Below are 16646 nucleotides of genomic sequence, written 5' to 3' on the forward strand. Positions count from 1 at the left end.
AATGAGGAGGCATATTGCAATAAGAACCACATTGTCTCTAAAAAAATCTCAGAGAACATTACGAGCAAGTTGTCTCCAACATCTTAAATTTACAGCAGGGCCTGGCTCAGAATCACTGCAATTTCAGAGCTTCCTCCCAACAAAAACTGTTATTAAGGCCTGAAGCTCTGGCCAAGACTTATATTCCTACATCAGTTTATTATCTTCCCCTCTTCTAACACTAGAAGTTCAATGTTCTCCCTAAGCTGAATGTCAAAGTGTGTGCAATAAGAGTTTAGAGCTACAGCATCCACCCCCAGTGAAGCACTTTATATGCAAACCACTGGGGGCACGTGGGGTCTTGAAGTCATCAAAACACATCTCTTCATTCTGCCTTAATCTCTTCTGACATTAAAAGAGGTCCACAGGTAAGAAAGAAGATTGTGCCCTGGCACGTCTAAAGGCAGTACCAGGCATTTAAGCAGAAACAGTATGAAACAGTAATGCAATGAAGGTGGAAGAAAAAAGGTCAGGGAGATTTCTGTGTAAGCTGCAATGCACAAAACAAATGAACAATACTGTGTGCACAGACAACAGCTCTTCCAGACACCTGAACTGGTATTTAAAATGAGTTAGAGATGGTGAAACAGTACAGCAGCTTAAAAATCCCACCAAAAAAATAAGCAAAGTTTCAGTTTTTTGAATCCAGCTCTTTTTCCTTCAGGGAACTGAAACATTTCTCTAGGACTGAGAGGACTCAGATCCAAAGGCAGATCCACTGTGACACTCCAAGTCTCCTAGTTGATTCTTCTGCCCAACAAGCCTGCACATTATATATTGATATATGGAAGAAATCCTTGTGTAAGGAAAAGGAGATTAGAGGTTAATCTTTGCTTTAACAATAGAAATAAGAAGCTGCTTCACAGACCATTTTAGTCTCATGGGTTAAATGGAACCAGCTGTACATGTGGCCATCATGCAAGCAAAACACTGTCACTAAAAAGAAGCAATTTCTTTGTGGGTCAGAAAACTGAGTAGGATACTGCACTGCTGTCACAAAGGGGCAGCTCAGACAGTCTGACCCACTGGATATTGTCAGTAATTCAGTTTAACCCTTTCTCATCAATAATGAGCATGATCAGTGCTTCCTGGTTGAAGCACAAAATACAGGAAGAAAATTCTAAGCAGTGGTGTTTCAGGAATTTTTAACAGCTGCTGCCTGCTTCATTGCTTGAACTCAATTCTCTGAATTAAATCCTGTAAAATCCAGTATTTGCCCCAAGAAACACGTCTGGGATTATCCCAGAGATTTCAGATGCACAGGATACATGCAGCTTCAAAAGACAGCTCCCTGCTGACTGAAGGAGGAGCAGGTATTATAGTTCTCTTAAGTCTCTGCAAACAATATAGATATCATATCCTTTTCCTGAATTACTCTATAGACTCCAATAAATCTATAGAATTCAGCTTACCACAAAGCTACTGTTTTTCAGACCAACTGACCCAATGACTGGTATTTATTTGCTGAGACAAGCTCCATTAAAATAGAAAGTAAAAAATCCACACTCTTCCTCCTCATCACCACAAAGATGACATCTTGTTGCCAATCTGCCTGCCAGGAAGCCATCTGGAAATAATATCAATACCACAATCTATAGGCATCCCTCCAATGCATTAATCAGGTCATTAGAGTTCAATACTGACAGCATCTTTAGGAACTGGAAAGGATAAAGCTGTGGTTATAAGGCACAGTGAAGATGGATCCCCAGGGCCCAGTTAGATCTTCCCCTCCTTTTTTCTTTAAAAAGCATACAGCATTAGCATTTTGTTCCTCAGTGTTTGGTTTAAATTTCCATTCTGGAGAGCTTCGAAGCTCGAGCAAGGCCTCTCAGTTTGACGCACAAACACAATGGAAAATGTCTTCCACCTCACTCCCGTCCTTAAAAGGACATTGAAAAAGTCTGGAGAGAATTAAATGGGGCATGACAATGATTTGGAGACTGAGAAAAATAGATTAAAAAAATATAAATATATACATTTATGCATATTATAGCCAAAACCCACAAAAAGTTCAGTTTAAGAGGGTTACAAGCTTTCTTATCACACAGAGCAGTACCTTCAGAGGAAACCCAGCAGTACCAGATGCTAAAGTTATCTCAGAGACATACCAAAACCCAGGGGCTGGAAACTGAAGCCACAGAAATCTAAATTTGAGAATGCCTTTCTTCTGAAACATGATGAAAGGTAACAAAGGAGAAAAAAAAAAATAGTAATGAAAAAAAAAGGAGTTACATGAGATTCTGGTCTCCTATCTTTCTTTCTCAAATGAGAAAAAAATCTGCATCACTTTCTGAGACCTGTTTTAACAACACTTTATTGAGTATGGTACAAGATGAATGAAATGACACACACTTTTGAAAAGCAAGAGTAAAAGCAGAAGCACAGTCAAACATATCACAGACATGCAGTTTTACCAGTTCAGTACAGATCCCCATTAGAAAAATTATCTATTTATCTATCTGTATATATATCATTGCACTAGAAGTAAGCAGCAGTTCATCATCTTGGGAAAAACTCTTTAGGGGCAGTGACAAGGCTTTCCTCAGTGTTTGTACAGCAAAGTGGAACAACATAACTCCCAGTTTGGTCCTTCTTTTTTACAATTGCTGTACTAGATAACTCCAGCATACAAAAGGGAGCAGTCAGTCCTTGTTCTAAGTTAACCAGAGCTGTTCCAAATAACAGCATCAAATTCTGATACTGGATCTAAAATCAGGTTTTATTTTTACAAGTTGAGGTTCGATATTTGTGAGACAGTTCAAAACTTTTCATTTATCCAGGTTTTTTTGTTGGGTTTTTTTTTGTTTGTTTGTTTTGTTCTGTTTCCAGAAATATTTCTCTTTCTCCTACAAGAAACTTTGCAAGGCAGTTTTCCCATAAATCACATTCAAACATCTCATTTGAAGAAGAAAGACGGTGAATAACTGTCATCTGGAAGGGGCAAGGTACAGGGAATCCACGTAGTAAGTTTAAAGCGTTATTTTTATCCATATTTCTTTATTTTTTTCAGGCTACACAATCCCAAAAGTAGCTTGTTTTAGCTTCGTGTCTACTTTAAAAGCACCTAAAAGTTTTCTTAACCAGCAGAATAGAGCAGGTATGGATAATAAGACATCAGAGTAATTGTAAAAACAGTTTCAGAAGCTGAATCTCTCATTTCTTTCATTTGAAAGAAATTCTTTCATTTGAAAGAAATTATTTTGGCTTGCCACTTAACTAAGTATATATTTTTGAGCTAATTAATCCAGTTGTATCAATACAACTAATATTAAATTTCAAGTATGGAGGGAAAAGATTCACACATTGGAGACTCACAGTGAATTAGGCTAAGAAATTAATGCTCCAAAAATTCTTCAGTGAGCTCCAGAAATTCTGCATGTGAAGCCTGCAGTTTAAAGATAAGAGTTGAAATATTTGATAATACCGAAACACTGTCATGGGTACATCTGCATTTCTAAGTGACTATTTTGATTTTTTGGTTTTGATTTTGGCTTTTGTTTCTGGTTCATTAAGTCAAATCTAGGCTAAGTCTGCATTAAGAGTAATGGTAGTATGTTCAATCACAAGTTCTATTCAGTGACCTCCTAAACTGATTTTAGTTACAGTAAGACAACTTTGCATTCAGACATAAAAACAGAAGATTCACCTTTCTTACTTTTTTCCAGGCCTCAGAGAAGTCCTTTCAAACTCCTTTCTCTCTGATACTTCTTTGTAAAGTGTTTTGAAACCTAGTGATGAAAGTATTAAGAACTATGTATTTGACCATACCACTCATGAAACATTCTATTAGAGATCCTGAAAATAATCCAAATTAAGGAATGTATTGTACAGTTTAAAAATTAATTGAAAGCAATGAATTATTATCCCATTGAAATTATCAATACCTAAATATCAGACAAGTGAAGTTTGGCTGCAGTAGCTATATAAACTTACAAATCCAACTGCAAAGTTGGTCTCTGGATAACAATGAAAATCCTTCTGAAGCCTGGCAGTGAGAACAATACCAGAGCTAAGCCCCTCCACAAAAGATCCTGACAGCCACAGAAATTTCACTTGATAAGAAATCACTCAAGAGAATGGATTACTCAGATGCAGGACTGTAAGAAGTCTTCTGTATCATGAAGATCAGTTCCTCTCCATGACAAGAAACTTTCACTTAGTATAATTTCCTTTGCATGTGTCACAATGAAATGATGAGGCACAGGTTTTCACCACAGATGTTATTTCTGTCAGCTTTGATGAAGAAATTGCTCTGGACAATTTCACTTTCATTTTTTTTTGCACTAACTATTGAAATAGAGTTCTCTTATTTTATTATTTAGCTCATCATAAGATGGGGAACTCTTGCAACGCATCAGTAATCATGATCACCTAGAGACATTTCAGTATATATTTCCAACAGCTTTCTGGTCCAGGAAGAAATGTAGTAGGCTTGAATCCAAGAGTTTCAACAACAAAGCACAGACACATAGATAGATTTGAAGCAAGACTGGTCCAGCACTCACAGGTTAAGCAAAGGCTCAAACAGATGAACTCTGCATATGTAGGTGTTTCCATTTACAGAATGTGAGGCATTCTGTTATTAGCAGGGGACCAGATGTACCTTGGTGGTTTAAAAAAAATAAAATCAAACAAAACCACAAACACTTTAATCCCGTGGTCAGGGCAAAGAGAAGACAGTGCCTACTTTTATTCACCTACCTAGGTATTGCTGATTAATATTAGCTTCAAGTAGCCAAGCACTATTAATCAACAATAACTTGTTTGCATATTTTGTTTCAATGCTGGATTGCATCTGTACAAACAGCCCTTTGAAGTGCATCTGTAGAGAGTAAACACCTGTACTGCTCCTTCAAATGCATACACATGCTTTATGGAATAAGGACAATCCTCCAGTAATTGCAGAGGAATGAATATAAACACTCTTGAGCTCTTGTAAACATGTCCACAGAGACTTCTCATATAACCACAGAGTGTTCTCTTTCAGGTTTTTTTTCATGTCTGCAAAACTGGAAAAGCAAGGCTGTCTTCCTGTTGGATATTTCAAGTGCGTAGGTTTTGAATTTTATATATAATTTAGTCCAGGATTTCAGGAGTGCAAAGTTTTCATCACCACTGCATATACTATGTGCATGCAAAAGGTAATAACGTATGCAGATCCATTAACACTAGAACAGTTTCATACAAAGCTTGTGCCCTTCAGTTTTGATAAATTTAACATTCCACAGAATATTACAGCACTAACTGCTGTACACCAAGAACACACAAGGGTGTTTAGAAATAATACTAGCCTCTGTGCAAAAGAAAGGGATGATATAATATCATTTTTCTAGATCCATATACAGTTCTCCATTGGAAAAGAAACTTCTAAATACAGGGACCATCCAAACCAGAGAAAGCTATAAAGGCTACTTTTTAAGTAACGCAAAGAATAACTCTGGGTCACCAAACAAAACCTATGTACAGTTATTTAAGAAAGAGAATCATGTAAGGATGTGAAAAGAAAAAAGAAAGAAAAAGAAAGAGGATACTCAAAAGGAGCAGTTCAAAAGGCAAGAAGCCTCAGGGAGAGTTAGGAGAGTATTGCAGGGCATAGGTCAGCTCTTAGAAAATGGATTGCTTAAGAAAAGACAGGGGAGCCCATAAAACATGGCAAGTAAAATGTAAGCAGGAAATTAAAAGGGCTAAAAGACAATCCAAAAATTGCCTGCAAACAAAGATCACCGTGCTAGTAAACAGCTCTTGAAATACATCAAGGACAGGAAACCAGCTAGGAAAAGAGGTCCAGCTGCTGGATGACAAAGGTGCATAAAGCTCAGGTGGGGATGATACAGTTGTAACAGAGAAGCTCAGTGAATTCTTTACATCAGCCTTTACCGATGAAATCTCTGGGGAGATTTCCACACCCAATGCACTCTCTGTTGCAAATCTGGTAGAGAACCAGACCAATCTGAAGTAAAATCAGGAAATACCAGACCGAACAAGGAAGCTAGATGTTAATAAAGCACTGAGACAAAACAATTTTCACACAAGTTCTCAAGAAACTCAAATATGAATTTAAGGACCACTAGCCAAGGTATGTAAACCTTTGTAAAGTCTCTTTGCTTGAGAAACACAGATCCTGCCTGCATAATTCCCAGCTGCAGGAAGGGCTGTGTAGGGAACCTGGGAACAATCTGGCAGGTCTGAATTAATGTAAGTAGGATAGTGAACATTAGAAATTATAGCACTTCCCAAGCTTTTTAAGATGGAGAGCAATCAGCAGTGTAATTCCTGGGGTCAGTGCTGGGACTGGTGTTACTCAGCATATTTATCAATATTAAATGACTGAGGAAAATTTTGGCAGGTAGGCCTTAGTGTAGTAATTCCTCAAGGCAATATCAATTCTTAATGTTCCTAGTTGGAAGCCAGAGCCTTCCTTGGCAGTTCTCTGACACCTTTGGTTCAGTGTTCAATAGTAGTCAAAAAAAGCCAGCAGTATCATTGGAATCCTCAGAAAAAGAGGAACGCAGGACATTTCTGCCACTCCTCACAGTCTGAGCACTCCCACAGCTCTCCACACACCAAGGAGGACATTACCAAGGTGTCAAAAAGGGCAACCAGATGGAAACAGAGATACTAAAAAGGCTGGGAGTCCTCAGTTCAGAAAGAAGGCATCTGTAGTGGGTGTAACCAGGTATAACAAAAAACCCATGAGCTACTAAATGAAGACCAGTTGTTTACCCAACCCTACAAAACTACAGCAAGGCAGCACTCACTGCAACCAATTCATTTAAATAGAAAGGACATGTTTATCCAGCAGGTTACAAGCTTCTGGAACTTGCTGTCACGCAAGACTCTGAAGGCAAAGGATGTTCATGGGTTCAAAAAGGGATTAAACAAACTCTAGTCAACAGGTCCATAAATAGACACTTAAACAACTAAATAGGTACATATCCTCTAATATCCTTAGCAGAAGAGCTGTGGAAACTGAGATATGTGGAGAGAAATGGATCTCAAGAAACAGCTCTTGGAGGTTCTCCTGGGCTAACTGAAACACTGAGGCAATTCTAACGTTACGAATTTTTTTAAGTTGACTTAGCTTTCATACCACTTCCTGAGGATCAGCAATGATCCCAACAAAAGAGCAAGGTGATAGAAAGCAAACAAATGCATTACCCGTCATGAAAGGGGCGAGAATGGGACAGGGACAGACACAACCAGCAGAGAAAAGGAAATGAAACAATTTAGACCAGTTACAGGTGCGAGAACTTCTCTTTTAACACTCTTCCCCTGAAAACACCTTTAATATCTGTACACACCGTACAGTAAGTAATTATTTACTCACCCAATTTAATTTTTCATCAAAGTTTCATTTTAGAAGTATTTTTTACATTAACACCATCTTTGAAGACAGTAAGTTATTTATAGCTCTAAAAATGCAATCAGCAAGGCTGTATTTCCTGTCTGGTAAGTGAAATATAAGTTTGGACAAAAGAGAAAAAAACCTTACAAGAAATGCAATTACAGCAAGTTTGTTTTCAAGGCAATAAATCCGTTGTTTTAATGTTCAATTTACTTCATTATCTTGTTACTCATACAATTTTAAAAAATATTTTTGTTTGGCCTTTGGGGAAAAAGATTCTGTGCTACACAGATAAAAACTAACAAAGTTTGACAAAGTTCTCTTATTCCTGCCCTTGACACAGTCTGTCTCAAAACCTTACACTTGCAATAAAACCAGCTAGAAAGGAACTAGCACTGGAATGTTCACCACAGAAATCATGACAGTCATGAACACACATGAAATATCACACATTTTTCTCCTTTGCCATTCAGTGAGAAGTAGGCTTGTTACTCCAGACCCCTACTCCAATATCAATAGCCATACATTACTAATACAATATATCTGTATTATAGGTGTGTATACATATAATAAACCCACAGAATCCTGCAGGGCTCATGAAGTGATGAGGAAGTTCAAAGCAGGTCACCTCAGCAAAGTGCAATATAATGTAAAATCAATATAACACCAGTACTAAAACTGATTTAAACATTCATGTTTACTTTCACCCTCTCAGACAAAGAAAAAAGTAAAAAGAGGTAAAGCATCTGCAGTTAGAGAATCCTACATTAAGGTCAATAGCACACGTGGAGAATGGCACAAGGTCCACACTATTTTACCTGGAGAGCCATCTGACCATGTCTGACTGTCCTTGCTGGTGAGACGCTTGCAAGTCTTTAACTTTTGTAACCTCGTTTTCTGGGCTGTCACTGTGCTCCCGTCAGGAGGTGAGCCTCCACTTCTGCTCAGGCTAACCAGAAGCACATCAACATCCACAGCTATAGCTTGGAAATACCTTGGAAAAGGAATATAACTGAGCTCTGTATTAGGGAAGAACTAAATAGATTGAGTGGGAGCTCAATACTTTATTGGCATCTGAGGTGAGCTTGATAAAGGCACAATTCCAGGTAAATTGAAAGAGCAGTGATCCTTCTGAGTTCAGAAGCATTTTAAGCAAACACATGAAACTGATTTTTAGTCTGCACAAGATGGGATTGTATGATCAACAATTAGCCCAGTGCCCATGTTCAGGCTGACTTTAGCATGTAACTTGAGCAAAGTTCCCCATTGGTTGCAATAAAGCCCTGGTCCCACAGGCCGGGGCTGAGGTAAAATGGCGGGAAGCACTTCGAAGCAGGTGAGGCAGGAGGTGAGGCCTGCACAGCAGTGCTCCTGCCTCCCCACCGTGAGGGGATTCCCTCGGGGATAGCGGCTGCCATCCCACAGACACACCTGCAGGAACATCCTGAGCAGCGCTGAGGGAGTAGGGAATGCAAATCCTGCCCCTCCCTTGGGAATGCTGGAGCTCAAGACTTCCCAAACCCACCGCCTCTTCCATTCAAATGTGCTCGCTCTGCTCACAAGCACAGACGCTTTCACAGCAACATGAAAAACTGCTGTACTGCAAAGGAACAGGAAAATGAGTAGGAAGAAGAAAGGGAAATGTAGGAGAAAATAAAACAAACCTTCTTTCACCACTCCCTTGTCTGAGAGAAAGAGGTAGCCAGCATGCACAGGCTCACAAGTTGAGATCTCTTCTTAAAAAATCTGTAGGGTACATGCTCAGATATTTGTCTGTCTCTTTATATAGAGTTCAGTTAGCACAAAATGCCTCTAGCTGGTTTCAAGTTACAGCCAAGGGAAGTAGTACCATAAAATTCCTCATAGCCACCCAAACCATTACTCTTGTATTTTCTTCCATGTGGGGTCATCACACCCCCTCTGGAAAGCTTAGAGGTATGATACCACTGCGGGCCTCTTCAGAGAGAGCCTGACAATGGTGTATTATGAGGCTTGTTGTAACATCCTTTCAAAATTCTTAAGGTCCAGTGGTTTAGAGAAGAGGGTCTTTTGTGTCTGCTGTCAGTTCCAGGAAGCTCCTGTCACTGGCATGGAGACTGCATATGGAAAAGAGCTGCTAAATAGACCAGTTAAAAGAATATAGGCCCAGTTTTGCTCCCACGTCACTGAAAACCATGAATGGTGCAACTCTGTTGAGGTCAGAGGAACTGCACTGCTGTGATGTTGGGGGTGAGACACCAGCTGTTGTTTCCAAGCCAGGACTCCCTCTGCGATGCTCTCTCAGGCTCTGCCCAAGATACACCCCCGAGGCCACCACGACCACAATGTCAGCTCTCAAACACCAGCAGCAGCCTCTGTGCCGGCAGCGCTCCCCAGTCTAACCCACACCAGCTCTGCTGTAAAACTTACCCTGCACAGAACAGAAGAGGTTTCTCACCTCTAAAACCAGGCTGGACTTGAACAAGTGATGAGTTAGTAACGCTTTCAGTGTTACTGACTTAATGAAGCACTGACTTAATACCTTCCTCTTCTTCCACCAAAGGGAAGCTTACGATTCTAAAAGATCTGAGGTAAATAATCTAAGTAAAGCAGGCCATTCTTGACAAATTTCTCTTTTCTGTGTATTTTAAACACAGCTTGCTTATTGCTTTTGGTTTTTAACTTCCCTTTTGATACAATCAACAGTGTTAAAACACACAGTGTATGTCTGACCTGGACTTTGTAATTGCTTCTTGCAGAACATGCCCTCATACTTTATTCTTTTCATCCAGTCAGATTTAATCTTTGTCCAGGAGAGATGGTCAGTATTTTGGTTCTGAGGGGTTTTTTTAAATTTGTTTTTTAATGACATTTATTCCAATTACATGATATAAAACATATGAATGAAAAAACCCTTTAATTCAGTATTTAACAAACTACTTACACCATTAAAAAAGAATTAATGGAATCATATATTTCTTCCATTAGGAGACAAGCAACTTCAAAATAGTCAATACTGCCAAAAAATATTAGGCAACTACATGCATTCTATAATGAGGTATTAAAACAGACATCTTGGTTACTATTTGCACTGCACATTCACATAGTAAGTTAAATTGTGACTGTCATTTAGGAGATATGGAAAAATCTCACACCCCTGTCTCACCTTGTTTGCCTATTGTTTTACACTGGAAGTGTTCATCAGTTTATAGAATTTAGAGAAAGCAACATCACCTTGAAATCAAGTGCAACAATGCCCTGTTCGGAACACAGAGCTGGGAGCTCTAGTTCCTCTGGCCCATGCTGCCTGCAAAACACAGCTCTTACAGGCCTCTGCAGCAAACAGGAAACTTGCAGTACTTCCAGACAGATAAGAAAAGCTAAAACTGGGATCCTTTCATTATTTTGAATATCTCAGAGTGCCTGTGCCATACTGGGTACTACTGTGTCTCCCAAGTCCTCTTTGTAAGAGTATTTGCAACTCAGTCCTTGGTCTCCCCATTACTCATTCATCCTTTTACATTTTGCTGAGGTTAACAATCAGGATAGTGATTTTTGCTGCTTAGCAGTGGTTCCCTCTGAAAGCTGGATTATACTGGTTTAAACAGTATATAAAAGGTCTCCGGGTGAAACTACAGGCTTGGTGATGAGATTATCCTTCACTACACAGTTCCAGTATCCTTTTTGAGTACATTTTTTTTGTTCAGATATCATCCTGCCATGCTGCAAATACCTCATATCACAGGATTGCTGAATAAAAACAGAAAAAAAACAGTAAAACTCAGAATAATGATTTTAACCTGCTGTGCAATAATTGGAAATAAACTACAGTGAGTGTGTAAAATAGCACACACCATCACTCACTTTCCACAGCCAGGATGTCTGTGGATTCTCAGCAATTTATCACATTTCACAAGAAGCAGCAGCAAGTGACGCACGGGACTGGCAAGTAGAGCAAGTCATTTCTTCTCCCACAGGTTAGATCTTCTACTTTCACACGGAATTTATGGTCTGTTAGAACCTTTTTGTGATGAATAACTAAAAACATCCCTCTGTGACAGTTCTGTATCCTGTCACACACTGGCTGCATCACAAGCCCTAAAAATGCCTTTGGTACCATGGAACCTATGCATACAAAACAGCACTTCAGTCTGAAGAATTAATATGCTGTCAGCTGGTCGTGTTTTTTGGCAAGTGAGTGGATTTAATCCAATTACAGCAAAGGTGATGAGGTCAAGCTGACTCTCAGTAAAGAATTACCAGAAAGACTATCCTCAAAACAGAAGACACTGCAGCTTGCTAGACATGCTGTAGTGAAGTTTAGCAATGCTCAGACTTGTTATAACAAAGGTAAGTGCCAAGAAACTGCTTAGTGCCAGCAAACAGAAGAGGAAAGGGATTCAGCAAGAACACACTTTGTAAAGCACACTGTAATCCTAAGCACTTAATTGCCTTTGGCAAGAGCTGCATCCCATTGCTCTCTCAGAAGTTGTTTTATCTGCAACTTGATGCTCACAGCTACAAAGATGAATGGAGTGGGGGAGGAGAAGAAACTGGGGGAACTAGTGAAAGAACTACAGTTACCAGTTTGTCTCTGGTGAACTACCAAAGCAAAATATAAAAATTACTGCTATGTGCAAAGCCTGATCTGCATATCCAATGACTCTCATAGAAGAAAATGAAACCAACTCTCCTCCAGGTCCTTTGAATCACTTACAGAAGCAGAGAAATTTGTTGTGGAGTTACACACCTGTATTTATATTTTGCTATTTACATATGACTGGTCTCACTTTCAGTCATTCTCATTGAATCCATATAGGTCAGTGTGAATTTGAAGGTGTAGACAAAGTTTGTTTCTTTTCCCTGATTATAATGCAGCATTCACAAATATTTTACAATATGTTAATCCCAACTCATTGTTCCCACATAAATAGAAGACTCAAAAGTAAATAATGTACCAAGCCTCTTTAATTAAATAAGGAGTTTGGGGGAGGAGTTTCTGCAGACTCTTTTAAATCTTAAAGCCTGCCAACTGGATGAACAAAAGGTAGATTAGGCTCACATGATAAATCCCAGAAAACCTGAAAAGCCTTTGTTAATAAGTCACTAAGGGAATTTTTCTTTTTCCCCTAGAATTTCTGCTCACCAGAAGTGAGTTAAGATTATTCAAGCAGGTTTGGTTTCCAGCAGCATTAAATGGGTATATGCCTCATGGAGCTCTAATCTCCTCATTTCTATAGAGCTCAATTCTCCTTTCATTCCTATTAAAGCAGAACCAGTTATTCCTAGCTTTTATAGAGGGAGCAGCTGCTGAAAGTTCAGACGCAAAAAAAGTTTATGAAATTAGTTAAGATTCCCACAAAAACTAAACTGGAATTCTAGATCAGCTTTAATAGCAACAACAAAAACAGGAATATAGATGTATTTTCATTTCACTTTGGCATTTCTTTCGTGTAGCAGGTTGCTAATGAGCCTTTTAAGTTTCCATTCAAAAGTTAGTGTTCAGTAGCTTGTTCACAGAGCCAAATGACATGTTAGTCTGGCAATTAGTTTACTCTTCTGTTTGTAGAGAGGCTTAATGAAAACATTATTAGAGACAGACCTTGCTGTAGCACACTCAATAATTGCTCAAAAAAACCCACAGATTTCAGCAAAACCCATACTGTAAAAGACACAGATTTTAGGAAAACCCAGACAGCAAAGATGACATTTAAAGCTATGCTAAATTTAAAAAAAAACCCGAGTCCATCCTACCTGGAACCATCTGGCTTCACTAATTAATCCTTTTCAGCACTATAGATTAATCATATCTTCTCTGCATCCAGTGCTAAAATCCAAACAACATATGTAGCCCTAATGTACATCATGGACACATTCCCTTCAGTGGGATGAAGGCAGCTGTACAAAGCTTGCTAAGATGCTGTTTGATATAGTGGATGCCACAGGAAAAGTTTAAAAAGTCTACTGCAGCAGGTGCAGCAACATGTTTCTAGAGCCATGAGAGAAAGCATCATTTGACCTTATATGGGAGGGTATTAAAAAAAAAAAAAAAGAGTAATTAAGCATCAAGGAGAGAAGAGTGTGTTAATCAGCCAAGGCAAGAAAAAATTACCTTCACTACTCCTAACTCATACCTGTGGAATAAAGTTTGGAAAAGCTATTGAGTACAGCTCCAAACACAGCAAAAGCAAACCACAGCATGTTTTATTATGTACTTGACAAGTTTATGAATGAAAGGAGATGAGTCTGTCTGTAAAACCAGGATCACTTCCAACCCATGCTCAGACCTAAATTCAAGCTACCTAGAAGAGTCCAGCAACCACAGACTGTGGCTACCAGGTCTCCAGAGTCTAACCAGAAACTTCAGCCATCTCCTTACATGGCTCTCAAATAGAGCTTCTGAGCACATTTTCTGGATTTCGACATCCACAGCTTTAAGGCACAGCATTTGGAGCAGTTCTGAACTCTATTTATATCTGCATTTTGTTTCAGGAAGGCTCTGAAAGTAATTTGTAGCTGTTGGTTTATAGTGTTTCTAAGTACAGTGTATTTGGCCTGTGTAAGGATATTGGTATGGATTTTGATTGACTGTAAAAATCGGATCATCGCCCAGAGGAAGTCCTAATGAACTTAAAGGAGGAGCCAGGGAGAACAGAAAACATGAAACAGACCAAAAACTGGTGAAAAATTATGCGTCTCTTATATTTAACCTAAGCCAATGGCAGTATGTAATCCCAGCTTATTTCAGACTTTATAAATTCCTTTTCAGCATCATACAAGCAAACTAACAGAACTTCACTGAATTATTTCCTTCGTTCTCCTTTGCACCATGCAGCAGGGCAACTAAAGCTATGGATGCATGCCTGCAACAGCAGAGTATCTGATTTATAACCTTCTTTGCAGCAGACCTTTTAAGACTTCCCTACAAGACCAATAAAAATGGGGTCAGTGATATTAACTGGTGTGAGCCTCCCGTGTTTATATAAAATTCTAGCTGCGGTGTTTATTAAACCAGGAATTTCCTTTCTGCTTATGTCCATCTAAAAAAGTTAAAAGCCATTAATAGGTCACACACCAGCACAGGACATCCTGCCTATCATTCTAGTGGCTGGTACTCTGGTAGCAAACATTCTCCTTCTACAACCAACAAAGTCACTCCAGGTACTTTTGGAGTTAAAACACTTGTCCTGTAGCATTCATTTGCAGAAGGCTAAGGATGGGTGTAACATTTGTGTATTATGAAAATGTGTTATCATGAGCACTTTGTTACAAACTGCAGAGCACACAGTGACCAGCTACAGAAGGACAGTATCACTTGAGGAAACAGAAAATACTGGGTATGTGCCAGATGAAAATTAACTATTCAGTTATTAGTAAATATAATTTTGGTTTAAAAACAGAAGGCTCCTAGAATGCACTCCTAGAACCTAGTTCCAGGAACATCTCAGCAAATCTATAGTTGCACAGGAAGACACATATCATGTTCTTCAAATAATGATGCAAGTCATTAGCAGAATAAAATAAAATAAAGATGTGTGCAGGAAGTGGGGGGAGAAAGATAGTAGTTCTCTTAGGGATTTAAAAATTACTATTTCTCTTACAGCTCCACTGACAGAAGCAGCATTCCTAGCACTCCACAAAGCACAATTTTGTAGTCTTAGTAAGGAACACACCTTCTGCAGGTCATGTAACTCCACACTCCCCCCCCCCCCCAAATGCTTGGAAACCCCTTAAAAGAAGGGTGTGGAATCAGGTATTTGCACTTATCCTTTCAGCCATTCCCTTTGTAGGGGGAATAATACAGCCTTCAAAACACTTTTGATTCCACTTCCTGACTCTAGGAGAAGTATTCCTGGGGATTTACTCTGCAGAAGACAAGACTAGGGCAAAAAAGTATCTTTGAAGTGTAAGACTAAGATCCTCTGTCTTTACATGCCCGGTCTCCAGCCCCTGCTAGTCTGCCATGCCACTCCGTTCCAGCCTGAGTGCAGGGAGCAGTGCCAGGCCAGAGTCCAGATGTGCACATACAGGAAAGGGCATTAAAAGGCGAAGAATCCCCAAAAGCACATTGCTCCATAGCGTGAAGGCAGCCTGCAGAGAAGTGATTTCCCCGCCTTTGCCAAGTTAGTGATTTTAAACATTCATCTTCTTCCCCCATCCTCATACAGGATGTTTAAGTGGTGTCACCAGGTTTTGTCCTCCTCTAAGACTCTAAGCATGTTGTGCAACCTGATACAAATTACTTTGAGAACAGCAGAAGTTAAAAAAACCCAAAACAAACAGCACATACATTTTGTCTGAAACATTAAAGATGTAGACGTGTAGTGAAGGAGTGTTGCTACATGTGCCTCCACATATGCACCTCTCTATTTGAAAGGCTCAGGAGGCCAAGAGAGAGCCAGAGAGATTATCCTTACAGCCAAGTCTATAAATGCTTCATCTTAGAAACCTTTTGCTACCTGCCAGCAGAGAACAATAAAACTGTATAAAATCATACTTAAAAGATGACAAGTACTTACTACTAGGTTTGCTTGCTCTGGGATTAATGCACTCCGGGAGAGGAGCGGTAGGTGAGCCCTCCTCCCTGCCGGAGCCCAGCTGACGCTCTCTCCGGGGAAGGGACGGGAGCTGGGCAGAGACAGGAATCCCGCGGCTCCGGTGCTCCAAGCCCGGCATGTGCCCGCAGCCCGCGCCGCTGGGCTGGCTCGCTGCAGCGCCGCTACCTCGTCCCTCCGGAGAAGCAGGTTTCCCTCTTCTCCTTCTCCTCCTCCTTCTCCGCCTACTTCACCTCCCACTGCGGAGGATGCCGCGGTGCCCCCCACTCGTGCCCGCCCACGGGGTTCCCTCCGCGTCCCGGGGCGCAGCCGGCAGGAACAGCCCCGCGGCTCCGGGAGCGCTGCCGGAGCCGCCTCGCCCCGAGCTGTCCAGTCCCGGATCTGCGGCTCCGGCCGCAGCCCACCTGCCGCTCAGCCGGGCTGGGCTGGGCCGGGCTGGGCTGGAAGGCCCCGGGCTGCCCCGCACACTACGGCAGCGGGGGAGCGCCGAGCCCGCGGGGGAAGCGGTGCCCAGCGGCGATAGCGCCTGCGGTCGGAGCGGCTGTCCTTCGCTCTTTCCCGGCCGAGCCTCGCTCGAGAGCGCCCGAGGGGCCTGGGGGAGCCCCGGGCGTGCCAGGGCCAGCGAAGGGAGGGCCACGGCCAGCCCAGCCCAGCGCCTGTGGAGCGCGGCTCGCCCAGGTGGGGCGGCTGCCCATGGGGGAGTCCAGATCTGGGTGCGGGGTGTATGA

At 40.8% G+C, this 16646-nt stretch overlaps 1 protein-coding gene across 3 annotated transcripts in view; it reads right to left on the reverse strand.

Annotated features, from left to right (window-relative positions):
- MYLK (myosin light chain kinase) overlaps nucleotides 1-16140 on the reverse strand; it is a 194260-nt gene extending 178120 nt beyond the window's left edge. For 2 of the 3 annotated variants that reach the window (XM_015634874.3, XM_015634872.3), the window contains exon 1: nucleotides 15883-16140. In XM_015634874.3, the coding sequence (XP_015490360.1) occupies nucleotides 15883-16039 (157 nt within the window). In that variant the 5' untranslated portion in view covers nucleotides 16040-16140. The remainder of the gene's footprint in view (nucleotides 1-15882) is intronic. The other variant, XM_015634873.1, reaches the window with a different exon arrangement.
- Between the last annotated feature and the right edge of the window lie 506 nt (nucleotides 16141-16646).

This window comes from Parus major, chromosome 7, assembly GCF_001522545.3.
Source record: "Parus major isolate Abel chromosome 7, Parus_major1.1, whole genome shotgun sequence".
Lineage (NCBI taxonomy): Eukaryota > Metazoa > Chordata > Aves > Passeriformes > Paridae > Parus > Parus major.